The 25,113-nt window shown below is 47.5% G+C and overlaps 5 protein-coding genes and 1 non-coding gene across 12 annotated transcripts in view; 2 read left to right on the forward strand and 4 right to left on the reverse strand.

Moving 5' to 3' along the window:
- The first annotated feature begins 231 nt into the window (after positions 1 to 231).
- On the forward strand, positions 232 to 5,439 carry ddx55 (DEAD (Asp-Glu-Ala-Asp) box polypeptide 55). Its single transcript, XM_058057658.1, has 14 exons — positions 232 to 547; positions 618 to 668; positions 772 to 858; positions 1,148 to 1,239; positions 1,367 to 1,429; positions 2,342 to 2,491; positions 2,575 to 2,764; positions 2,842 to 2,924; positions 2,992 to 3,123; positions 3,190 to 3,282; positions 4,136 to 4,250; positions 4,319 to 4,487; positions 4,556 to 4,848; positions 4,913 to 5,439. Exons 1-14 carry the CDS (start codon positions 440 to 442, stop codon positions 5,036 to 5,038), a joined length of 1,752 nt encoding a protein of 583 aa, XP_057913641.1. The 5' UTR covers positions 232 to 439; the 3' UTR covers positions 5,039 to 5,439.
- eif2b1 (eukaryotic translation initiation factor 2B, subunit 1 alpha) lies at positions 4,453 to 8,515 on the reverse strand. The gene is made up of 9 exons (XM_058057659.1): positions 8,196 to 8,515; positions 7,044 to 7,145; positions 6,836 to 6,972; positions 6,294 to 6,410; positions 6,032 to 6,144; positions 5,891 to 5,959; positions 5,721 to 5,796; positions 5,527 to 5,652; positions 4,453 to 5,255 (listed from the first exon to the last, which is right to left on the reverse strand). The coding sequence occupies exons 1-9, from the start codon at positions 8,206 to 8,208 to the stop codon at positions 5,100 to 5,102; spliced, it is 909 nt and encodes a 302-aa protein (XP_057913642.1). The 5' UTR covers positions 8,209 to 8,515; the 3' UTR covers positions 4,453 to 5,099.
- Positions 8,516 to 9,292: 777 nt separating this feature from the next.
- Positions 9,293 to 9,364, reverse strand: trnae-cuc (transfer RNA glutamic acid (anticodon CUC)). The gene has a single exon. It is a non-coding gene; the product is annotated as a tRNA-Glu (tRNA).
- Positions 9,365 to 10,035: 671 nt separating this feature from the next.
- On the forward strand, positions 10,036 to 15,550 carry LOC131107360 (leukemia inhibitory factor receptor). 3 transcript variants are annotated; one of them, XM_058057304.1, is made up of 14 exons: positions 10,036 to 10,218; positions 10,277 to 11,326; positions 11,389 to 11,546; positions 11,643 to 11,788; positions 12,168 to 12,303; positions 12,373 to 12,461; positions 12,930 to 13,128; positions 13,195 to 13,377; positions 13,456 to 13,587; positions 13,657 to 13,806; positions 13,880 to 14,023; positions 14,101 to 14,182; positions 14,252 to 14,336; positions 14,406 to 15,550. In XM_058057304.1, exons 2-14 carry the CDS (start codon positions 11,028 to 11,030, stop codon positions 14,748 to 14,750), a joined length of 2,148 nt encoding a protein of 715 aa, XP_057913287.1. In that variant the 5' UTR covers positions 10,036 to 10,218; positions 10,277 to 11,027; the 3' UTR covers positions 14,751 to 15,550. The 3 variants fall into 3 exon arrangements, with proteins under 3 accessions (XP_057913287.1, XP_057913285.1, XP_057913286.1); XM_058057302.1 differs by having other exon boundaries at positions 12,168 to 12,461; XM_058057303.1 differs by having other exon boundaries at positions 12,168 to 12,461; positions 13,198 to 13,377.
- Positions 15,551 to 16,158: 608 nt separating this feature from the next.
- srek1 (splicing regulatory glutamine/lysine-rich protein 1) lies at positions 16,159 to 23,202 on the reverse strand. The gene is made up of 11 exons (XM_058057311.1): positions 22,959 to 23,202; positions 22,683 to 22,816; positions 19,969 to 20,084; positions 18,373 to 18,519; positions 18,102 to 18,280; positions 17,888 to 18,018; positions 17,720 to 17,816; positions 17,538 to 17,639; positions 17,393 to 17,461; positions 17,210 to 17,318; positions 16,159 to 17,101 (listed from the first exon to the last, which is right to left on the reverse strand). Exons 1-11 carry the CDS (start codon positions 23,084 to 23,086, stop codon positions 16,994 to 16,996), a joined length of 1,320 nt encoding a protein of 439 aa, XP_057913294.1. The 5' UTR covers positions 23,087 to 23,202; the 3' UTR covers positions 16,159 to 16,993.
- A 92-nt stretch (positions 23,203 to 23,294) lies between these two features.
- erbin (erbb2 interacting protein) overlaps positions 23,295 to 25,113 on the reverse strand; it is a 51,570-nt gene continuing 49,751 nt past the window's right edge. For all 5 annotated transcript variants that reach the window (XM_058057298.1, XM_058057301.1, XM_058057297.1 and 2 more), the window contains one exon: positions 23,295 to 25,083. In XM_058057298.1, coding sequence (XP_057913281.1) covers positions 24,976 to 25,083 — 108 coding nt within the window. In that variant the 3' untranslated portion in view covers positions 23,295 to 24,975. The remainder of the gene's footprint in view (positions 25,084 to 25,113) is intronic.

The raw sequence follows: 25,113 nt of genomic DNA on the forward strand, positions 1-25,113 counted from the left end.
ATTTTTTATGGATACGTGTTAATATGTCAAAATTATGCTATGTTGAGCGTTATAAATGAAAAGACCAGTAGGGTATATGTTTTATAATAATCTGTGTGTCTTTTAGCAGTCATAATCTGGTGGGGACTGGTCATAACGCTCCATAAGAATTACAAGAAATAGCTGAGATCGTTTTACTTTCAGCGGAAGTAGAATAATATGACGTCAAATGCTCCCTTTCATGTAAAGCCGAAAACCGAACTTGACAAAATGAGTTGATAACTACCATCGAATTACAGTTTTGGGGGGATTTAAGTTTTGTTGTGTTGCATCTAGAGCGCAAAGCCTGACTTGCTTTATCATTTCCACCCGGAGTGTAAACATCCGCGCACCGGAAGTAGCAGCATCGTGGAGGAGTTAGCCTTAGCATCGGCTAACAACTTGAGTTTGTTTTTCCATCATGGATAACACGACAGACTGGACGTGGGATAGTTTATCAGTCAAACTCAATGACGGAGTCTTAGAGACGCTGCGGGAACTTAAATTCACGCACATGACACCCGTACAGGTAATTAAAAAATACTTAACATCACTTTGATGTTTGACTGGTGAACACACATGGTTTGTTTTCCTTCTAGTCGGCTTGCATTCCTCTCTTCATGAGCAACAAAGATGTAGCTGCCGAGGCGGTCAGTGACTGTTTCGCTCAGAAATTAATTATAATAATTATAAAGATGAATAAATTATTCCTACACGTGTGGCTATTTGTCGGTGTTGGTGTCGGTGCTTTAGGTGACTGGGAGTGGGAAGACGCTGGCTTTCGTCATTCCTGTTCTGGAAGTTTTGCTCAGGAGAGAAGAGAAGCTAAAGAAAATGCAGGTAAAAAAATGGTTTTTGAGTAATAATTTCCACGCTTTATTAACAAGCAGAGAACACACATACAGTGAACTTTCACGCAGGAAGCTGCTGTCGGCCATCCTCTTCAATGCTAACCTGCTGCTAGCACTCAGTTACAGTCAACACTACATAGCTGACGTCACTTCCCAGGCGCTTGTATTTCTACTATTTTTGTATTGTATCGTTTGTACTAATAATAGACCGTGTTCTGTTTGAACCGCGATGTAGTGAGGGATGACATTGATGGTGATATTCCTTGATCATCTTCCAGGTGGGGGCGCTGGTGATCACGCCCACACGGGAGCTGGCCATCCAGATCAGTGAAGTCATGCAACACTTCATCCAGAAGTTTCCACAGTTCACGTGAGCCTGCTTCACGCCGTCACTCTCAGCCAATCATAGCATGCGACTCTTAGCACATGATGTGACGTTTGCCATGGAGACAAACCACTTCCTGTTTGGTGACGTTGCATTTTTTGTGACTTTCCAGGCAGATGTTGATGATTGGTGGCAACAATCCCATGGAGGATGTGGAGAAGTTCAAGGAAAAAGGGTAAATAAACATAATGTTGCACATAGGAAGTCGTGTACGGTATACTATGTCACGTATTAATACGTCTTTGGTAGCAAATGTGTTAAGGATACCGCAGTGGGTACGGTAGTTTTGTGATTTCCGAATGACTTTGAATGTGCCTTGGCCGACGATAGCCTGATGTGGTGTAGAGGTAGAGGTGCCAATTATTATATTATATTTATCCTTAATGATGGTTACGGCCGTCCGGTATCACAAGTAAGCGCTTTCTTCCACAGGAAGTAGTCTCGTGTCATGATATTTTGACTCTATTGTCATGACATTATCATTTTAAACCAACTTTATTCTTTGTTATTGCTCTTTTTCAATTTTTGCTGAGTTTTATTTTGAAGTTTTCTTGTTTAGTCATATGTTTAGTATCTGCCAAGGGCCAATAAAAAGCAGTCGTGGCCCTTCAATGGTCCCTGGGCCGCACTTTGGACACCCTCGAACTGCAGCCATCATAAAAGCTTGTTTTCTAAACATGGTGTACATTACATGATACAGTATACATTGTATACTGTATAATAGCAGTACTTTATAGTATACAGCATACATTGTATACTGTATACAGTATACAATGCAATATCGTGTTTTAGGGGTCGAATACGGCCTACTATTAGAAAAAAAATGCATATTTAAGGTAATTGTGGCCTAAATAAAGCATTTTAATTACAGTAAATGGACTAAAATACAAGGAGAAGAAGCATTGGAATTGTGAATGTATTGTTCTATGGCCATCGTTACACTTTTCCTCTTTTCAACACGAAAAGCCAAAGAAAAAGCTAAACGCTCGGTGAGAATAATGTTATATTTTTCCGTCAACTCGTGTCTCTGAATGTATGAAAACCCGAGGGTGCCCGGTGTGATGCATCGTGGTCGTCTTTGCCGCAGGGCCAACATCGTCATAGCAACACCCGGCCGTCTGGAGGACATGTTTCGCAGGAAGTCAGACGGTCTGGACTTGGCCAGCTCGGTCAAGAGCCTGGATGTTCTGGTTCTGGATGAGGCTGACCGGCTCCTGGACATGGGCTTTGAGAACAGGTACCGCGTGGAAGCCGGGTGGAGACCAACTCGGTGACGCTAACATGCTAACGTGCTCACGTGCTCACGTGCTCACGCTACAGTTTGAACGCCATCCTGAGCTTCCTGCCCAAGCAGCGGCGTACGGGCTTGTTCTCGGCCACTCAGACTCAGGAGTTGGAGAAGCTGGTCCGGGCCGGGCTCAGGAACCCCGTACGCATCACGGTCAAGGAGAAGGGCGTCGCCGCCAGCAGCACCCAGAAGACGCCGTCCAGACTCTGCAACTACTACACAGTAAGTGGGGGGGGGGGGGGTGCCTGTCAGCCATGTTGGAACACTCAGGAAGTGGCGTGATGCTGTGATGATGTCAGATCTGTCGCTCGGAGGACAAGTTCAACCACCTGGTGGCGTTTCTGAGGCAGCACAAGCACGAGAAGCAGCTGGTCTTCTTCAGGTGAGCCGTACGATTTTCATCCATCACCACGACATGCCGTTTAAGCGCGTCACGTCCTCTTGGCCAGCACGTGCGCCTGCGTGGAGTACTACGGCCGCGCTCTGGAGGCGCTGGTCAAGAAGGTGCCGGTCCACTGCATCCACGGCAAGATGAAACACAAACGCAACAAGACCTTCGCAGAATTCAGAGCCCTCAAGAGGTTTTCTTTCGCCGCTGCACGGTCGAAGTCTCGTTTGCCATTTAAAGCTTTTTTTTTTTCCTGCAGCGGTATCCTGGTGTGCACTGACGTCATGGCGAGAGGCATCGACATTCCAGATGTCAACTGGGTGCTGCAGTACGACCCCCCCAGCAGCGCCAGGTCAGTGGTTTTAACCATGCGAACATCAACCGCAGTACAACTATGCCCCCTAGTGGCTGTGAGCCGTACAGTAGGACGTTTTTTCCTTTGGAAAGTAAAGCTAAGCCCAACATTTTCATAGTACAGACTATGAAAATTATATTGTCTTTCAACAACTTTAAAATGAAAAAAAAAAAAATCTTATAGTAAGACCATAAGTTTTCCCATAATGCATTGGTGCCTTCCAGGGTGCTGCAATGACGCCAGCCTCCCTCTGTTGGATAGAGGCAGCATTGCAGCGCCATCCATCCATTCCGAAAGAAGATAAAGATTATATTATATGTATTGGTACATGTTTATTTCATAGGTACAGCTTGTGGGTGCTGCTGCGTGATGAATTTTGTGTTCTTTGACACTTTGAGTCAGACTTCTATCATGTAATGACCCGTCGTGAGTCATGTACGTATGTGTCACATGATTGACACACAAGGCCATTTTATGACGTGGACATCTGATGGGCCCAAAGTAGGGTGACTTCATTATCGATGTCAGTAACTGTAACCCTACTTTTGGCCTCCTCGGTACACATACTATGTACACATCTGCTCTTTTCTCTAAATGGAGTGGGTGTGGCTTATGCATCATTTATGGCATCTACTAATGCCGTCTAATGTCATTAAAAAAAACAAAACTTTATCAAATATTTCCATAATCATTTTGTAAAATGACGTATTTTTCTGTTGTTGCTTTTTTAGTATCTTTCAAATGTGCCGATGAAAGGCCACCGTGCCACACCACTTTAGACTGAAGTCCAGTCTGTCCAGATGCTAATTTAGCATGTTAGCTTTAGCACCGCGTCTCCTTTGTCTCCCAGCGCGTTTGTCCATCGATGCGGACGCACGGCAAGGATTGGTAACCGTGGCAACGCTCTGGTATTCCTGCTGCCCATGGAAGAGTCGTACGTCAACTTCCTGTCCATCAACCAGAAGGTGAGTAGCAAGGGTCCTATTGGTTCGAATGACGGCAGAGGGAGACTTATCTTGTGTCGTGTGGTCAGTGTCCGCTGCAGAAGATGTCGTCCATAAATGATGTGGTGGACGTTCTACCCAAAGTGAAGGCCATGGCGTTGGCGGACCGCGCCCTGTTTGACAAGGGCATGAGGGCTTTTGTGTCGTACGTGCAGGCGTACGGCAAGCACGAGTGCAGCCTCATCTTCAGGGTGAAAGGTGAAACGCCACGTTGGGCACCGGGGAAGTCCAAACTCGACAGCTGAAGATTCTGCTGTTTTTCCTAGATCTGGACTTTGCCTCGGTGGCTCGCGGCTTCGCTCTCCTCCGCCTGCCAAAGATGCCGGAACTCCGCGGGAAAACCTTCCCCGACTTCCAGGAAGTGGAGGTGGACACGGAGACCATCCGCTACAAGGACAAGCACAGGGAGCGATGCCGGCAGAAGATGCTGGTGGAGCTCAAGGAGAAGCGAGAGACGATGGAGCACAAGAAGAAGCCTCAGAGGAACCAAGCCTGGTCCAAGCAGAAAGCCAGGAAGGAGCGCAGGAAGAAGGCGGCCACCAAAAGGAAGCAGGAGCAGGTAACGCGCCATCAAACCCAACAACCACAAGCAGCATCTTCAGCGTGTTGCGTCTTGTCCTCAGGGCTCCGACGTAGATGACGACGACATGCAGGAGCTTCTCAACGACACTCGCCTCCTCAAGCGGCTGAAGAAGGGTCAAATCTGCGAGGAGGACTTTGAGAAGGCCATCACGCGAGGACACGACTGAGCGCCATCATGAAAAGTCTCAGGCCTCTTTTCCATCTTTCAACGTTTAATGAGCCAAATGTTTATAAATAAAGCTTGATGAGCTCGTCGCTGACGGCCGATGGCGTGAGGACGCCAAGGTCCGTGAAGAGGAGGGTGATGAGGGAGGGGGGCGTGTAGTCCACCAGCGGGTGTTCCTCGGACAAGTTGGGGTGTTGCTTCAACGTGTCTGCTTTGTACTGCCGGGGAGGACACAAGACGTCATGTGATGCGTGTACGTTTGGCTAGGTTAGCAGCGGTGTTTCCAACAGGACTGCAATCTATTTGCGGTGGAAGCTAAATGATGCTATTGTCATATATGCATAATTGTTATTGTGCACAAACCATGAAAAACTAACAATTTGATATAAAAAATTAACTTTCTTCTTTGGGCTGTGCTGCTTTTACACAGGATGTGTACGGGGACGGCTAATCTATTGTGCGCCTGCTCGTGTCTGAACGGCGTCCCACCTTGAACTTATCGGGCACGTCCTGTTGGTTGAGTGGGTAGAGGCGCACAAACTTGAAGCTCTCGGCCACCACGTAGAAAGGTTTGTTGTGAGCTTTGGCGCACACCGCCATCTGGTAGGTTCCGATCTGCGCAAACGACAAGACAAAACATGGGTGGGCTCGTGCAACGTGTGGGAACAATTCATGAAACACACCTTGTTGATGATCCCGCCGCTCTCCACCACACCCTCGGCGCCCACGATGACTTGATCCACCTTCTCCAGGACGTACCTGACACACAACCGTGAAATATAGCACAAATTAAACACCCAAAATCTGCTTGGACGTTTGCATTTAATCGTCCCAATACTTATGCCATTCTTACCCCACAGCTGCATCCAGGACCACCGTCGCGGGAACGTTGAGCTTCCTCAGGTCTTCTGCCATCTGGCGCCTTGATGATGGCGGTTACACGATTCATACATCACATGTTTAAAAAACACTGAAAGACTCGAACCGCACTCACCCGGCGCCGTCGGGCTGCGACTCTGTGACGAATACGGAGAAGCGCTTATTCTCGCCCGCCGCCTTCTGCAACACGCGGAGGACCACCCTAGAGTAGGAGTGTGTCAGGATCTTCTGTTGGGGGGGGTGACAACGGTCAGCAGGGAGCAATAGAGGCACTCTTCACCTTGACTAAATACAGTTTTACATTATTAGAGCCCTCCAGGCATAAAATAACACCCCTATTACCCAATATGGTAGACATATGAGGATATTAGACTTACTGCACCATCTTTGATGAAGGTGTGACACAGCTTGGCTACTTTGCTTCTGGACATGGATATCTTCTCTAAGAAAAGCTCCCCTCGCTCCTCCATCACCTTCTTGCAGCGGGACAGATCCTGGTGGCCAAACATGAGATGCTCCGTTGCTACGGCGATGAAACATCATTTTCATCCATGAGATTTTTGGAAACTACTACTTCGACAAACATGTCTCTGAAACCCCACCTCCTCAACACGAAACAGTGCTGCGATTGGCTGCCATTCACAGCGGCCTCTTATAGGCCAATTAAACACAGAGGAAGATGTTAGCCACACCCCCTCTGCAGTTTGAATGACAGGAAGTCTGACAGCAGTCCAATAATGACACGATAGGACAAGCTCATTTATACAATAGACACTAATTTAGCATTTCAATAACCAATGTAAATACAAGATAAAATCAATGTTGTAAAGGGAACAGCACCACCTGCTGGTTAAGTGGAGTACAGTATGGTTCCAGACCTCAAGGGTGTGTTAGTGTGTGGAATGTTTGCGTGGTCCACCTGGTGCTCCAGCGACGTGAGGCTGATGAAGCGCAGGAAGAGCTCGCCGCCAGATGACACGGCCACCGACGAGTCCACGCCTGTCAGGCGGTCCCTGGCCCACGTCAGACTCTCTCTGAGGCCCAGCAGGGTCTCACCTGAACAGGAAGTCACATAGGAATCAGACCAGGCAGAGAGAGAGAGCGACACAATGAAACGTCAACAACACCTTGGTCTCTCTTGAGGAACTCCAGCAGGGTGCGGATGGCGGCCACGGCGGACGCCACGTCTGGATCCTTCCTCATCTGAGCCCGGAAGTTCTCCACCAGCTCTGAGAGTACAGACACACTTCAGTTTGTTATGTGCACTAAATGAGGCTGAGGGTGCCAATCATGTTGTTTTATGTTGTCCAATGCCAACAAATGAAATAAAGGTGAATACCGAAGTATTTGCAATTGCTACACTTTTCTGGATGACGTGGTGCATTATCTGACAAAAGTCACCATTTCTGGCTATGGCTGTGTTCGAAATGGCTGTGTTCTTACCTACTACTCATACTAACTCTTTAAGTATGCAGTGTGTCTACACTGGCAGTACGCAATTTTTGAGTATGCGAGAAGTTCCCGGATGTACACTGCATTCGCCAGAAATGTTGAGTATGTATCATTAGCTTACTCCGCGACGTGACGTCACCGCGAAAAAAACGTTGGCTGATGTACAAGCAGTGATTTATCACAATGTTTTTTTTTTGTATGAGAAAAGTAAGGGGTGTTTTATTTGTGAAAATAACCGGAAGTGAGTTAGCTTAAATTTTTGCCGAATTCGTCCGAACGAAATTGTAAACAGTTGGTATTTGGACAAATAAATGACACACTCGGTATCTACACGGTCACTTTCTAGCCTTTTAAAAAATCCCAATAAAGTGATGTATTTAAAGAGTTTAGCGCTAAAGTGAAATCCGCTTCAGCCTGTCGATTTCGGCTCGGGTAGGAGCGCAATGCATTGTGGGTTATAATGTAGTAGCTGTAGTGTAAACGCTTTGCATACTGTCTGATGGATTGGTTATGCAGTATGGAGTGTGGATAGTATGGGCATGGAAGTATGTAGTATGCGCTTTCGAACACAGCCTCCGACTGCAGATTAGATTGACAGTCCTGTGGGAAACGCTGAAATGTATTTGGTATGAATAATGACATTGTGTCAAATAAACGTACTGATGACGACCGTGGCTATTACAAAAATAGTCTGAATGTGAGCTTATCCGCACTTCTTTGCCGGTTATGTTACATTAACATACAGTCATTTAAACAGATACCATAACTATACTTAACTCAGAGTTAACTAGAATTAGACGTGTGGTTAAATGTTACAAACATCTTACCTTCTTCATTCATGCTGAGAGGAGACACTTATCAGGGCAATATCAAGCAAAATCCAATAGATTTCGACAGGATAAAGCAGATGTAAAATTATATGCAGTCACTTCGTCTTTTCGTTATCTCTTCCTGTGCGTCTACTTTTCAATAAAACTACCATCCATTCACAATAAACGATGTCACCTTTACCTCCTGGTAAAATAAACCCAATACACAATTGCGGTACGAAAAGTTGAGACGAGCGCTTCTGCGTGTTGACCGTCGAGGGGTGATGACGTCACCAGGTAGTCTTCCTCGGAGGTTGGTAAAGACCGGACGCCGTATCCACCAGATGGCGTCCCACAGCGCCACTCCTGTGCAAAGTTATATTGCCCCCATAGTGATTTAGCAGTACCATTGGGAATGGATGTTAAACAGTTTAGGGACGTTTAGCTGAACAACGTTTCCGGGTATTCGTCCACAGAAATTCAAGGTGGAAGGACTGACTCATCACTTACTGAGAAAACATGTATCCTGTAAAGTATGTACAGTAACAGTACATATAGGCTTACAGAAATATACATTACACTCTATGCACAGAAAGGATATACTAGTTAAAAAAAACTGTATGGATTTTTATAAACTGCAAGCCACATAACCCCCCGTCTGGTTAATTTGACTTCGCAGTTATCCTTTTGGTCAACACTGGCATCACAGCGCCACCCCTGGACAAAAGTATATTACCTCCGTAGTGTAACCTCCCATTGGAAATGAATGGGAAACTGTTAACGGCTGTTTAGCTAAACAATCCTGGACAGTGATTTCCGACCAGCGAAACTACTATTTTTCTTCGTAAACATTTAATCTTCGAATTCGAATGTTACGTTGCTGTATTTCAGTATTAGTGAATTACTCGTTAATGCCCGTGTCGACTTCTCATGAATGCTTAACGCTCTGGTTTATCTTTTTATTTGTAGTTGTAGATTTTTACACTGTAAATGTGACATTCGTCAAGAAAAAGATGAATTGGTTCACGAGTTACTTTAAAAAAAAACACAATTAACAGTTTAATTTCCTTCGAACTCAGTAAAGAGGAATTCAAATGAAGACAAAAAAAATGTAGTTCCCTGACCGGGAATCGAACCCGGGCCGCGGCGGTGAGAGCGCCGAATCCTAACCACTAGACCACCAGGGAGCTGGTGTCCTACGACGGGTTTAGTATATATAACTAGTATTACAGTTAACGCAAAAAAATGAAAGTTGAGGCATGTATTTACATGGATGTAAAAGTTTATGTATTTAAATGTACTTAAGTTACATGTAGACCTGATCAAAATCTTAAGACCAGTTGTTACCACGCAGACGAGGGATGCCCGCTGCAACATATGCATGTAACCGACCACCATTTGACGACCCTGCACCGCCTGAAGCACTGGTGTTCCCCTGAATGACCCTGAACCTCAGCAGCAATGGAACTTTTACACATGTGTAAAAGTTCCAGCCATATTAAATACTGTGTAAAAGTTCAATGTAGTGACTCATGTACCGTCAAAAAAAAGTGATGTTTTTACTCCTCAGAGAGGAAATGTCGTGTTGGGTGAAAATCTTGATAAGAATGTGAGAGGAACCCACATGTTCTTCCACTTGATAACACTTTTGATAACAAGATTTCTGTTTTTTTTCCTGTACAAATTGACACATGGTTTATTTGAAAGGCTGCCCGTTACAAGGAAAGATGTGAAGATGATCTGTGGGACATTTGAATAAAAAAAAGACTAAGTCAGCCAAGCGTGAAGAACTTCCTACGTGAGTGAGGAGCTTTGTCTGAACCTCAGCTTCATCAGAACGCCACAGTGAGAGCATCCATGCGGTCTCTCTAGATGTCCTTCATTAGGTGGTATTGAGATTTAAAGGGAAGAAGATTGAAGAAGATCAAAGGCGCCTCCTCACACGTGTCTGCGCCCTTTTGACACACAGCTTCTTCTTTTTCGCCCTGCATCGTAATCATCATGTTTGGACCTCAGCGTCTTCTCCTCCTCCTCGTCTTTGGTGAGTCCTTCATGGGACTTTCTCAAGTACCACATTTGACCTCAGTTTTTTGTCTCAGGTGTGATCGTAGATCAGAGTCTGGTGTTCTCGCTGGACCTGACCCCCTCAGGTAGGGGTTCATCTCACTGGACAGCTTAGTCCTTTCCATCCTTTAGTGGACATTTGGGTCCTCCAAGCAAAGTCTTGTCTCATGCCCTGTTACCTTGTCTCATGACGATGTCCTGTTACATTGTCTCATGTCCTGGTACCTTGTCTCATGATGACGCCCTGTTACCTCGTCTCATGACAACATCTTGTTACCTTGTCTCATGACGGCGTCCTGTTACCTCGTCTCATGTCCTTTTATCTTGTCTCATGTCCTTTTACCTTGTCTCATGATGATGTCCTGTTACCTTAACTCATGTCCTGGTACCTTGTCTCATGACGACGTCCTGTTACCTTGTTTCACTTCCTGGTACCTTGTCTCATGTCTTTTTACCTTGTCTCATGAGGATGTCCTGTTACCTTGTATCACAATGTCCTGGTACCTCGTCTCATGACAATGTCCTGTTACCTTGACTCATGTCCTTGTACCTTGTCTCATGATGATGTCCTGTTACCTCGTCTCATGACGATGTCCTGTTGCCTTGAATCACAATGATGTCCTGTTACCTTGTCTCATGTCCTTGTACCTCGTCTCATGTCCTTTTACCTTGTCTCATGAGGATGTCCTGGTACCTTGTCTCATTGTCTTGCTACCTTGTCTCATGATGATGTCCTGTTGCCTTGTATCACAATGATGTCCTGGTACTTCGTCTCATCATTTTCCGATGATGTCATGTATGATGTTCCGTTCCCTGATGACGACGACGTGCTGTTATGTTTCAGTGAAATGTGCGAGACACAATGTCTCGGCCAAGTATCCGCACTGCCGCGTGTCCTCTCCAGGTAACAAGTCCTCCCAGTCGACCAGCCATGACCCAGCAGAAAGTCCAGCAGGTGTTTTTGTAACAGGTGGAGTTTCTGACTTGGAATGTTTTGGCAAGCACAGTCAGTCATCAGGGAAAAAGACGTGTACGTGGAGGCGAGGGGCGTCCTCGTCCAACTTCACGCTGGTCATCAAGCAGAGGTCAGTCGGCGTCTCTGTCGTCTTTTGTGACCACAGCAACAAAGTGCTGAGTCATGTTAAAGGTCAAGTTCCAGAAGCTACTGTTGGGTCTACCCGGACATCAGCGACACCTCCGTGGAGGTCAAAGTGTACCAAAGCTACCAGATGACCGCTCAGGTTCTGGAGCTGGTTGGCTCCAACTGCAGCCAAGACGTCTTTAGGGCGCACCCTAGCGGCCTGCGTGAGTCTGAACGACAATCGTCACTTTCGCAACAAACTACACCCCACAGCTTGCTAACAGCGACGCCACTGACGGCCTCTTCCGTCCATCTTCTAGTGCGCTGCGGGCCGCCGCCTGACGTGACTTTTAGGCGCCACCTGGGGAGCGTGCACGTGCACGTGGAATGGTCGCAGGAGGATGTCGAGGTCGTCAGGTCATTGTGCGTGCGACACAAAGCAGCCGGCGGCGGACAGTGGAAGGAGGTCGCTAGCAAAGCTAACACAATTTAGTAGGAAACGATGCAAACATGTTTATGAGAAATGTGTAATAAAAAATAAATATGTAAAATAAGTTGAAAGAAAATGAATACAATATGAATATAATATTGTGTCCGCTACAGACCATTACTGGCAAAAAATGTATTTAACTGAAATAATCTTCTTTTTCCTGCTTTTCTCAATGTTTCCTCATGAGACTTAACGTTTTTTTTAAACTTAGTTTTTTCTCTGCTGTGGTAAATCAGCTTCCTCTTTAAAGCATTATCTGGTGGCTAACGTAGCATGACGTCTTAAAGCGACACACACACCACACCAAGGCGTCAGGAAGCCAATATCTTCACACGCGTGTCTTTGTGTGTTTCAGGCGTGTTGCGGGAGTGCCTCGGAGTGTCAGGTGTCCAATGTGAACACGTCTGAGGTGTACCAGGTTCAGGTCCGGTGCGAGACCAGTGACAAGTGTTCCCAGTGTCCGTGGGGTGAAGTCTTCCCACTCGCACCAGGTCCACTCCCCCCCCCCCCTTCTTTAGCGTACGTGGCGTACACATCTCTAAACGTTCTTTGGCCTTCAGAACTGACCGCCCTGCCTGTCTTGGTCCATGTGGATGAACAACAGATGGCCACCATGACAGGACAGAGGACGCTCTCGCTGACATGGATGGTACGGAATGGGCGTGCCCAGACGCGGGCTGCGCGTGGAATGAATTAAAACAGACCATTTTGGAAATCCAAGGAAATACCAAAGTTCTAGAAAGCTTTCTGTGCGGGTTATTGCGTGTAGCTGCTCTATAGGAGTCCACAACTCAATACAAAGGGTTGAAATCAGCATAATAGGATCCCATTAAGTACACTGTAAGATTACGACTTTATTCCCATAGTATTTACACTCTTTAAAAATAACTTTTCCCCAACATAATATTCCAAAATTATTTTGTTTCTTCATATTTCAAGAAAAAAAGTGAAAAGTTTCTGACTTTATGCTAGTAAAATGACATTATTTGTCCTTATATTACATTGTCATAAAATTATGACTTATTCTATTTTGACTTATTCTTGTAAAATGCTTACGGTTTACTGTAAAACATGAGCTGCACGTCTTCCATAATAAAATTAACCGTGCCGTCGTCAGCTTCCTGGCGCTGTCCTGCCCGAGGGTTACCGTGTGTGCGTGGCCAAGGTGTCGGGGGAGTCGGAGAATCACGTGACCAGCGTGCGTCCCCACGTCACGCTGGTCCTCTCCTCGTCGTCCTTCCACGTGGACGTCAGCGCCGTCAACAACGCCAGCGAGTCGCCCGCCGTCCGCATCACGGTGCCGCCCCGAGCCGCCGGTCAGTGGCGGTGATGTCTCACTCTGAGTATTATTTGGAAACCCTTAAATGTTATGTATACTTTAGTAGGACACGGGATGCTGAACGTGAGCGTCCACAGCAACGCGTCCTTCACCATCTCCTGGGAGGACGACCTGGTCAGCTGGAGCGTGTGCTTCTGCATGGAGTGGAGCTCTGAGGGACGCCCAGTGGCTTACAAGTCCTTCTATGAGGACACCAACAACTTCTGGACTGTGTCGGACATCACGGGTTTGTCTCGCGTCGCTTGGTCCATCTTGGTAGCAACCTTTGGCAGATGATGACCAACACGTCCGCGTGTGGTTGCAGAGCGTCTGGAGGCGTACAGAAGATACCACGTGTGGTTGCATGTGCGTCCCCAGAGGCCGCCGTGCAACCTGAAGAGCGTCAACAACAGCGAGGTCACCTATGCCAGCGCTCCCTTCTACTTCCTGGAAGGATGTGAGTCCTTTTTGTCCTCACCAGTGTCCTTCTTCGGCCTGACTAAGTGGCCTTGCTGACTCTTTGAAGCGCCGCTGAGCGCACCCGCCAACGTCAGCGTGGTCAATGTGACACTGAGCTCCGTGGCGCTGTGCTGGTCCTCCATACCACAGGAGGAGCTCAGAGGCTTCCTGCTGGGCTACGTGATCCACTACGCCGAGAACCAGCAGCAGGAGACCAGTAAGACTGAGGCGCACGTCAATAAGTACAATTAGTGCGTGAATTGTGACGTGTAGTGCTGCCCCCCCCGTAGACATCAGCGTGCCGGCGCACGTTCACAGCTACACACTGGAGGGTCTTCAAAGGGGGACGGTGTACAAGATCCAGGTCTCAGGAGTCACCCGGGCCGGAGCGGGAGTCCGAAGCGCCGCCAGAGTCATCAGGACTCATGAGCGAGGTCACTTGTCCACCAGGATGTTGAACCACAGGAGATGTTGTCGTTTAAAATTTTTTTTTGTTCTTCCCCTTGAAAAGGCTCCCTCAGTCTGACGGTGGTCTTCATCGTGTCTGGTCTCACAGTCGTGGTCCTCACGGTTGCGTTCTTCCTCATGAAAAGGTAAAAGACCGTCAGTGTCCACCTCCTCATGGTCCACAGCATGTCAACGTCTCCTTCCTGCCCACAAAGCAAAGCCAAAGTGGCCTTCTGGCCAAACATCCCCACTCCTGAGAAGAGCATCGTCCTCCAGAAGCTCAACGTCCCCTCGGAGATGGTAAGCTGCCGTTTCCATGGTGACGACCACACCGTGTGTACCATCCAAAGTTGTCTCCATGTGTCTCAGCTTTTCGACAAGACGATGGACGCTCTCAAGGTGGAGGAATTTGAGACCTCAAGTCTGCTGATCGTGGAGGTTGGAGCCGCGGATCCTGTCGACACCCCCGCCGCGCTGCTTCCTGCCGACCAGCAAAGAGCCGACGTCCAGCGTCTTCCTGCCGCCGCCTCAGGCGCGTACACGAGCATGGCCGCCGTGCAACAGCTGATGGTGTTGACGCAGAGAACGGCGGCCAAAAGCAGCGACGACGGTCGCGTCACGGGAGGCAAACCAGGGATGGACTATGTGACCCAGTTCTTATGGAGTCTGACTGCCGCCCACGAGAGGAAGCCAACGTGCAGCGACAGGGTGTGAAGTGGACTCGTGGACGTACGGGACATTGCCAGCGAGGACACACCAGCATGGACGGGCCTTGGAGACATTTTCACACTCCTAAAAGCTGTTGTCATGGAAACAAGGGTGTGACGTATTTAGCATGGCTAGCTAAAGGTTAGTTCGCCCGGGGGTGTCCAAGCGTTTTTCCAGTGAGGGCAACATAGTCAACTTAGGACGCCATTTTGTAAACCCTACTTTTTCAGCCCTATAATATGTATTGAGTTGTGGACTCGTGTAGAGCAGCTACACACGATGACCCGCACGGAAAGCTCTCTTCCAGTATCTGCACCTATTCAGCTGTATTTCTTTGGACTTGGTGCTGCTTTAACGTATTCAACTAACAGCCCGCCTCCAGGCACACCCACTCCGCTGTGATTGGTCAGTACAGGGGTTGATAATAAATGACGTATCTTTTTAAAAGGTGGGCTTTTAACATTACAGTCATATGTGTTGGATCCCGAATCCGATCCGGAAGTAGAGACTGGACAGTCAGTTACTTCAAGATGTCTGTGAATGGTAAGCAGCTTTAGCATTTCGATAACATGTAACTTGGTCATTACACGTTACCAGCGTGTAAAAGAACTTGGGTAGAGCCACCGATTGTGGTGGGAAGCGGCGATTAGCAACCCCTGTTGCCGTTTTGCCATGTCCCCAAAAAGTGCATATGCTAACGACAGAGGCGATGTCACGGTGCGCCGATTCTCACGTCGTGTTTTTATAGGTACCATACTCGTGGCGTGAAAATGGCATACGCAACTTTTGTGTATATGCAAGTGTTATAATTAAGGCCCCTGGTGTATCACAGAAGACGACGTAGCAAGAGGGATTGGTTTTGCCAACTTTGTCGCTATATTTACCGTTTATTCAGACACCTACCGACAAATCTTGAGACTTTTTCTGGTCTTGTAGGAAACTTTTGGAGACTAATGTGAGAGCGCGTATGGCTGTCGGCCCCCCTCATCTGAAAGCTCTCACAGGCGGCTCTGTATTGGTTGGAATTGAACAAAAACACATAAAAGAAGCGTCATTTGTTAGTTATGGCTGCACGGTGGTTAGCAAGGTTAACGGTGAGCAAGTTGGCCGCACAGCAGGAGATATGGGTTCGAGTTCCTGTGTTCTCCATGTGCATGTGTGACTCCCCCCCCCCAAAAAAAACAAACTACAGCTTACTGCCACATACGCGGCTCCAAATTGTCCGTAGGTATGAATGTGAGTGAGAATGGTTGTTGGTCTATATGTGCCCTGTGACTGACCCGCCTCTCACCCAAAAGTCAGCCAGTCAGTCAAAAGTAATCCTGCAACTCATCCCCCGATCCTTGTAAACGCCTGGTCGTCCTCCTGTCCAGCGGGGGCCGCATGTTTAGCAACGTCCTCGCACAACAGTGACTTATTCCAAAAATGCATTTTACTAAAATTTCTCCACAACTTCATCACGTCAAACAGAAGCTTGTGTACATAAAAGCGGGGGAAAAAATTCAAGTTAAGTTGCCTTCCATGACCACTCGGCGTTTTTGCACGGCTCAATACTAGCTTCTTCTTCGCCTGTCACGTGCCGCTAATAACCATGCTTGTGTACAATCGTTGTGTAGGCACTTTATGTCTGGTGACCTATAACCTCTGATGTCATGTCACTTCCTGTTTTTTTTAAACCTTAGAGATGTAAATACAATTACATAATATTTGTTTTGTCTTTTTTTTACAACAAAGAAAAAGAAGAGGACAGTGACATGGCGCTTGGACTAAAACAGTAACAGCACCGGCTAAAATATAAAAACAGGAAATGAAAAGTGGCGTGAAGTGTAACACGGCGCCTCCAGCAGGAAACATCAGGGGGCGCTTCCTTCCACGCCACCAAGATGAGGCCTGGCGTGCGTCTGTAAGTCGCTAATCTATTTTTACAGCACGTGACGACGAACAAAGATGGAGGGCATCACACGCAAGGAAGTACCGCCATGTCTAAATGAGCTCAGTAGTCCCAGGAAACGGACGCTTTTAGTTCTGCTCAACTTTGACAGGAAATAAAAAAAGAACCTTCCTGTAAGCATCCTGACCCTGGTGGACACTTCCTGGTCCCCGCTAGCGTGGCGGCAGGTTAGCGTGGTGGACGTGGTGTCGATTAAAGTCGCTGATGTTTGGACGAAAAGTCAAGCGCGGCGTTCTCGTGGCCTCCATGCGGTGGAGTCAAACACGTCAGCGATGACGCCATCAGAACCGCGTCAGAGTCAGTTGTCGTCGCTGCTGCGATGGATGCCGTTGTGCTGCGCCAAAGGCGACGAGGTCGCGTCCTCAGTGGGCGTGGCCGAGCCCTCTCTGTCGCAGCCCCTCCCCATCTGAAAGACAATGGCCCCCCACCCCAGGTGCATGTGAGCATCTTCCCGCCATCTGCAGCAGAGCTCGCTTACGCCTCCACCCGACGAAGCCCTGCCCCCTCAGCTTACCTTGTACGGCTTGGCTCGGTTTTTCGTCCGCTCCTCGTCTTTGCGGCTCCTCTTCCTCGACGAAGAGTGCTCCCTTGCTTCCCGGCTGCGTTCCCGTCGCTTCCTACTCCTAGAAGACGGCAGACGGTGGTGTGAAAAGGCAGCCATTTCATCTTGTAATACTGTGACGAGTGTGACGTTGACCTCTTTGGCGAGGGCGAGCGTCCTTTCCTGGGGGGACTCCTGGAGCGACCTCGGCTCCGCCGGCGCACCCTGGCGGCGGTTGTGTTTGCGGTGAGTGGGAGTATGAACACGAACACGGCGGTTTAGAGGTGGTGTGCCAACCAACCTGGTGCGGCTGCTGCTGCGCCGCCTGTCTCTGGAGCGAGAGCGCCTCCTGTGGCCGCCCCGGGGAGCGTGCGAGTCGTTCCTCGACCACTTCTGTGGTGGCCTGCTCAGACAGGAAGGAAGCACAGACATGGGGTCAGAGTGAGAGAAGACAACGACTTCAACAAGGAGACGGTGACTGACCCGTGTTTGGAACGCGACCTCCTCCTGCGCGACCCGGAGCGAGACCGCGAGTGCCGTGACCTTCCCGAACGACCCGAGTAGCGCTTCTCTTTCTCGGCTGTGGCCAGAGAGAAACCACCTGAGATGAGCGGCACCGTGGCCGTGCATGGCATGTGGGCGGAGTCTTACCTGGCTCTATGGCGGCGGCGATGGTGAACTGCGCCTCGCGAACTCTCTTCATCACGCTCTCCAGCTCCTTGGCGGCGGCCTGAGGCGTCAACTCCGGAGGCTTCACGATGGCGTTGTTGGAGTGGTTGACCCTGGTGGAGGAATAGCAAATGCTATCAAGCCACGTGGGCGCCATGCGACATGCGTTCAAGGTCACGCGTCAGAGGACACCCACTTGAGGGGCCGGTCTCCAAACATGACCCCATTGAAGGTCAGCGCTCTGCTAACCGACCCCTGATCCACGAACTCCACAAAGGCGAAGCGCGTGGGCTGAGTTTCGTCTCCTGCCATGCGCACGAACTTCACCTCACCGACCTGCTTGAAGAACTCCAACAGCTGGTCCACCGTGGTGGTCTGCACGCCAGAGAAAGATGGCGGGGGTCTCGCATTCAAAGGACTAAAAAAATCTTCTCCTCTGGCCAGCAGGGGGCGACACCGTTACTCACCTGTGAGTTCAGGTTGCCCACGTAGACCGTCCTCCTGATCTCATCCACCTTGGAGGGGTCCACGTTGCCCATGAGGGGGGGCTGTGAGAGTGCCGACACGGCAGGTTCGATGCTGGCTGTCATGCGGCTCACAAGAGGCAGATTCAGCTGCGGGGAGTGCAAACGTCCAAGTTTAGAGGTTTTTGCGGTCCAATTTTATTTGTGGCGGCCATTTGATTAGATGAGACGCTACCCGTTTGGCCCGCTCATTAACGCCTTACAACGCACCTGGTCTGTCAACTACGCCACTTCATCTCTAATTTACAGCGGATTCCAGCCGCGCTACGCCAGGGGTGTCCACACTGCGGCACATTCTAAAAAGTTTAAAGTGGACCTATTATGCTTTTTCCCCTTTTCTGACCTATAAATGTCGTTAGAATGTTGGATTCTCATGTTAAACCATTCCAAAGTTTCAGATCATGAGGTTTGCACATTTGGAAGTGAGCCCTGAAAGAAGTTTGGGATGGCTCAAAACGCTCGGTTGCAAAACTTTGTGATGTCACAGAGGTGGGGGCTTCCTTATGGGCGTGGCTATAGGCCAGATACGCTCTCTGCCCTCCCCCAAGCTCTGCTTCAAAAAAGCGACAAATCGAGTGTCTTTTGGAGTCGTTTGGAGACGGATGCCTCGCTCCTCTCAACGAGCAGCGAGTGCTGCTTTTTGCTAATGCGTCAAATCAACATTTACCGATCACGCCCACCCCCGCGCGGAAACCAACCACCACCACCACATTGTAGTCCTGTGGGACGCGTCATTAGCCACGTATACATGGACCCAAATATTCCAATTGCATAAACGGAAAGAATGTAACCTTTGTATACAGCTCATTTCTTAAAGAAAAGTGCCAATCCGAATGAACATATAATGGGATTCCCAGGGGTGGAAAATTCCTTTCCCCAATCCGATTGAGGTATCTTGTACCCGCTCAAACGGAAAGTTGTCAGGGTGCGTTCTTCTTTGTGGTGTTTTTCTTCTTCTGTTGTTTATTGGCGGTTGGCAAGCAGCTTTCGGTGTGCATTACCGCCATCTGTGGAACAGAATCTAAACCCTTCTATACTTTATTCATAAAAAGAAAATATATATCTATATAAAACATGTCCCCAGTTTAATTATAAAATATTAGCAAGATTGAATTTGATCTTTTCCTGTTTAAATTTATCCCGGGTGCGTTCTTTCAGCGCATGCTCAGATATGACGTAACACGCAGCTCCAGACGTTCTTCGCTTTTAAAAATGGAGGCGAGCAATCGGCACTGGACTGCTGCGGAACGTTTGTTTTTGATCCAAACTAAATTTCCAGACTGGACCAATGAAAAACTGGCATTACGGAGTTATTCCAACAAGTGAAAGAAAAACTCTGGGAAGTCGATATCACGTGATGTTGACGTTTACGCTTTACTGGGCATGCCCCATTGACTATTCTGTTTGATTATAGTGCCTCATGTAGACAAGAGATTGGAATATTCCTTTCCATGTATACAGTGTTTTCGGAAAAGTCAATCGGAAAGAGGAAAAACTCCTCATGTAAACGTGGCTAGTAATGAAGAGACGCAGACTCACGTTCTGAAGCGGCGCCGGGGTGGGGATGGGGAGCAGCCCCCCACCGGGGAGGATGCTGTGCACGGGGGCGGTGGGGGCCAAAAGTGACAAGGCCTTGGCCTCTTCTGGGATCTTCCCTGCAGGGACAGAAGCAAACATCAGCTACTTGTTCTTCCAAGGTCAGTAAGCATACAGTTCACCCCCCCGTCCCCACCCCCATCCTAGCATCCCACTTTGTTTAGCTTCTTAGCACTATCTGGCTAGCACACGGCTAACATGCTAACTGTGTGTGTGTGTGCACACGTTTAACAATGCAGAGAGTGAGTCAACACTTGGATGCATGGGTCACCTGGACTGGAAACATATTGGTCATGAACCACGCGTGAGCAATGCGTGGGCGCTTTTCCGTGTGGGGGGAGAGGGGGGTGATGGTTTGGCAACACAAGGCAACCCCAATGGCTGCATCACTAATAGCACACAGGACATCAGATACAGAGAAGAACAAGTTTTAGCACTGGCAGGCTGGCAACAACAATAACAACAAAAAAAAAAAACAATTTATCTGCTTTCCTGACGCACACGAGCGCACACAGGCTCGAGGGCGGGGCCTGTACCACCAAGCACCACCACAACGTATCGCACGGGGCATCCTGCTATTGATTAAGATACTGCACAAGCAATAATCAACACACTGTTGAGTGAAAAGTCAGCATTATTCATTCATTTAGCTTCTATTTCCTGAGCGGGCGCAGTGATGCCCGGCTGGCTGTTTGCTTGGCGATACAGGCCTCGTGAGGGCGGCTACGCCACTCACGCTGTTTAAGCAAGGCCGGGTGTCACAAATGTCTGCATTAGTTTGACAGCACATACTGTATGGTGACGTTGAGGACTACATAACAAAACAAAAGAGCTAAGTGGACTTGAGAACAGGTCAGAGAAATGAAGCATTTGTATAAACATGTTCAGTCCATGAGAGGACCAGGTCTCACTTGGAGAGCGACTAGCCTCTCACTATGGCAACGGTCATAGGAGACAAGAGAGTCAAGTGTTAGTCATCCTCCTAGCATCCCGCCGGCATGCCGACTCAACCACATACAAGCTGCAGCGGGAGAGAGAGAGAGGGGGGATGGGGTTTGGACAATAATCAAAAAACAAAACCAAATGGAAAAATAACAAATATAAAATCACAAGGCTAGAGAGAACCACCTTTTCTAGACAGAGACAGCAGAAAGGGGACAACATGGGAAAGTATGAAAGGAAACAAAATGAGATATTTAAAAATTAAAACTCAACAAAAATAAGAAATAAAAAGAGACAAGGTGTCCATCTTGGAAGGCTCATCGGGCTATTCTCCGGGTCACATCCCCCCCCGTGAAGGCTGCGTTGGCCCCATCGGGGATTGTGGCTTGGAAAACAATGCCTGACTCAGGCTAGTGTAGTGTAACGGCTGGCCCGCTCTAGTCATCTGATATGCACACATAATCACACAGAAAAAAACATACAAAACCAAATTAATAAACTCCATCCAGCACCAAGTCACGTCAACTTCAAGTGTTGCCGAAGGTTAGGGAGGCGCAAAAGGAGAATGAGAGGAGGAGGAGGAGAGGGGAGGGGGGAGAAATTATGTTAGCTGTGTTGCCATGGACGCGACAAACATGTGATGGCTGCGTTTATGACAACATTACTGTACTCAAGTTACTCCCCAGTGAACCCAGTGAGCTCATCTGATAAATATTTCCCGTAACACATCGTCAGACTACTTGGAACATTAAATACCAGTAAAATATCTCTATCTGTAAAGCTAATTGGATAATTAAATACCAGCAACTGCCTCAGAAATAGTGTGTGAATGCTGAGAGGTGCCAATACACCACAGCATACCGCCCTCTGGTGGCTGTGACTGGCATAGCTCGGCCTTCAGAGCAATCTGATTGGACATGACGTCATTACTGTAATATTGCTATTGTTGCCTTAAAAGTCCGATATTTCGATATTTAGAGTTGGTATGTGCATACCACCGATTTTGTTTCCGTAATGGTAAAGTAATGTATTTCACATCATAACATAAAGAATACAAGATAATTACATGAATTATTTATGTAAATAAATGATATATTTAATAAAGTTTAGTTATGTTAAACCCGGATGTACATTGAGCTAGTTTACAAAATAGCCAAGCTAATATGCAAAATAAAAACAAACGACAGAATCTTATAAAACATTTGAAAATTGTATTTTAAATAATGTAAATAAAGAAAATAATAAGAAATAATACTAACTACATTAGGAATGAAAACTTTATTCCCAATGCACACGTCTCCGTTTCCGATTGTTCAGACAACCGTTTCAAACATGAACTCGAATGACGAAGTATCGATATTTTGATATGAGAATCGATTTCGGTATGGATCCGCACAGCACTAACTGGCCACGCGCGTGGATGTTTGACTCTCTCAGCTTCCACACAATAAAGCACCTTACATTTGGCACCGTTGTGTCGCTATAAATCGCCTTATGCTAGCTAACATTAGCAAACGTTGCTAGCCCGCTACGTATGCAGTGACGTGCTCGATGACGCACAAGGCAATCTGTGTGTGTTTGTGTGTACGTGAGACTGTAAAGTAGCACAAATCAACCAGAAAGCGCAAACAGCTGAATTGAAGGGAAGGTCGTTGTAAAAGACTATAGAGTAAATTTATGGGAGTTAATTAGCGCTAACACTGGCTTGCACTCACCTTCTGCACATGGCACCACTATGAGAGCTCTGTCAATAAAAACAGTGTTGGTGAGATGCTGCGCCACACCAACACTTGAAGGGTCTCGATACTTTATGTAACACACTTTTGACGAGAAAGACAGAGGGCCGTTGCTGCGGAGAAAAAAAAGCAAACACACACGGTAGCTCGTTAGAACACCAGTGACGTCCTCCGATGTGTTTGTGCGAGGACCGGGCGCAGGCCGCACATCCACGCGGATGCCTGCCTGGCCAGGCCGCGCAGCGTTGCTCTTACTCGGGCGGGTACAGCCGCAGCTCCTCGATGTCCCCCAAGAATCCAAAGAGAGTGCGCATCTGCTCGCTGCTTACCGCCGATGAAAGATTAGTCACTTGGACGACGGCAGTCCCGGGAATACCACTCATCGTGGAAACCAGTTTGTTTTATGTTTATTTACCGAATAATTATTCCTCTTTCCCTTTTTACGTTGAGGGGCGCTTGACCGGCTTCTTCTAACTTTAAAAATGGACTCCCAGCAAACGGTGAGGCGCACTAGCGCCTCCTAGCGTCGAAGGCTGAACGCACGTTATGAGTTGGCCAGCATTAACACGATACAAACAAAACCAAAACAGGTTCATTGTGAAAGAGCGTTCGTTTATTTTCCACAGGTTACGGCAGAAACAGTTCATTATGTACAAAATCTGGAATGTGGCATGAATGCATGTCAATGTCACTGTGACCGAAACATTTGAAATATTCGAGCGATTCGAAACTGCTGCCTCTCTGCATTGGAAACTTATTGCTGGTACAATTGAAAATTGCTCGTCATTCATTTCCTCTTTCAGTATTTACATTTCGATTAGTAATGTCTAAAAAAAAAACAAAAACAAGACAGGACAGGAACCTGCAAAATAAATAAGACGTGATCATCAGAAACAGATCAACATGGAAGAAGAAGAAAAATGATCTCCCAAGATTGTCTACAAAGACAAACTTTAACTGAATAGAAATCAGAATCACCAACAAGGAACACCTCGAAAACTGCACATTAAATCACCATTTACCCCAAAAGGAAAAAAATCATGACTCAAAAGTGACTTTGATTATAAACAACATCTGTCTTTTACTACTTGTCCAAATTTGACTGCATAAACTGTTTCTATGTGCTCACAAATGTCCGACTGGAGTGGACTGGATTCATGCGGCTGACGGCTGAATGAATAAAACCATTCCAAACTTTGAACAAACATCAAAGTGATAAAAAGTGACAAACATTTACACGACGCAGAGACTCTTCTTCACACTATTGTATACATATATATATATATATTTCATGTGCCGTTTCATTACAAAACTCTCTTTTTGATATAAAAAAATCATGTAAAATCATCAGGTGTTTCTAAAAGGGTTTAAAAACAATCCAATGTTGTCTCAATGTGATTTTTGGAGGGGCTGACTAACAAGGCTTTATTGCTTCGAAGCCTGGAAGCTGCAAACTTGCCTATTGCTTGGTGGTGCTGGGTTCAAAGGTCATCCCCAGGTCAAACAGTTCAAGGTCATTATGGCACTTGCTTCTCCCACACCGAAATAACTAACACAAATGGACTTAAAAAAAAAAAAGGCAAAGAGTGGTGACGTCCCAAGTGAAAGTATGATTCCACAGGATGGCCGCCTTAAATAACAACAAAAACATGAAATGTTGACCTGTTCTTACTCAAGGAGCCTTCCGGAATCCTCCCCATTCCAAACATGCACGCTCACTTTGGTCATGCAGACGAACAAAAGAGAAACCTCTCCAGCGCATTTAAGGCCGAGCATCTCTCCGGCTGTCTACTTTGAGCTCTCCTGGTGTGAGAAGCCCAAGTCCAATGGCGGGGCTGAGGATTCTTCTGAGGTACGATGGGAGCGTGGCGGGACAGGGCGCGGGGTGTTTGCAGGTTCTCAGGCGTGGCCTTCATCCACTTCCGTTTCTGCTCCACAAGCACGTGACACAGTCCACCTTCAACTGCAGACGGCTCAAATTAAAAGATGAAGGGGAGGAGGCGGGGAGAGAAAAAAGATAAAGTGGAAGCCCTGCCCCCTAGTGGTCATGGTGATGAGTGGTAGAAGGCGGAAATATCTGCATGAGGGGGGGAGCTCAGTCTTCAGCTGCTTTTGTATAAAAATAGAAAGCACAGTGACGGCCCGTTGGCTGATGGCGGCCGCGTCGACCCGCTTACATTCAAGTGGCGTTCTCCCGTTTCTGCTACCACAAATAGTTCTGACGGGTGCCCACAGATCTATAAAAATAACATCTCCCATTTTCAGTCCCCGTCTACGCTTGAACGTCTCTCACGATTGTCAGATCCACAGTGTTGGCGAACGTCTTGAGGAGGGACACGGCGTTTCCGTGGTCGATATTCACAAAGCTGTATCCATTTGCCTGTGAATACAAGATGTATTCACACAATAA

This window comes from Doryrhamphus excisus, chromosome 19 (assembly GCF_030265055.1).
Source record: "Doryrhamphus excisus isolate RoL2022-K1 chromosome 19, RoL_Dexc_1.0, whole genome shotgun sequence".
Lineage (NCBI taxonomy): Eukaryota > Metazoa > Chordata > Actinopteri > Syngnathiformes > Syngnathidae > Doryrhamphus > Doryrhamphus excisus.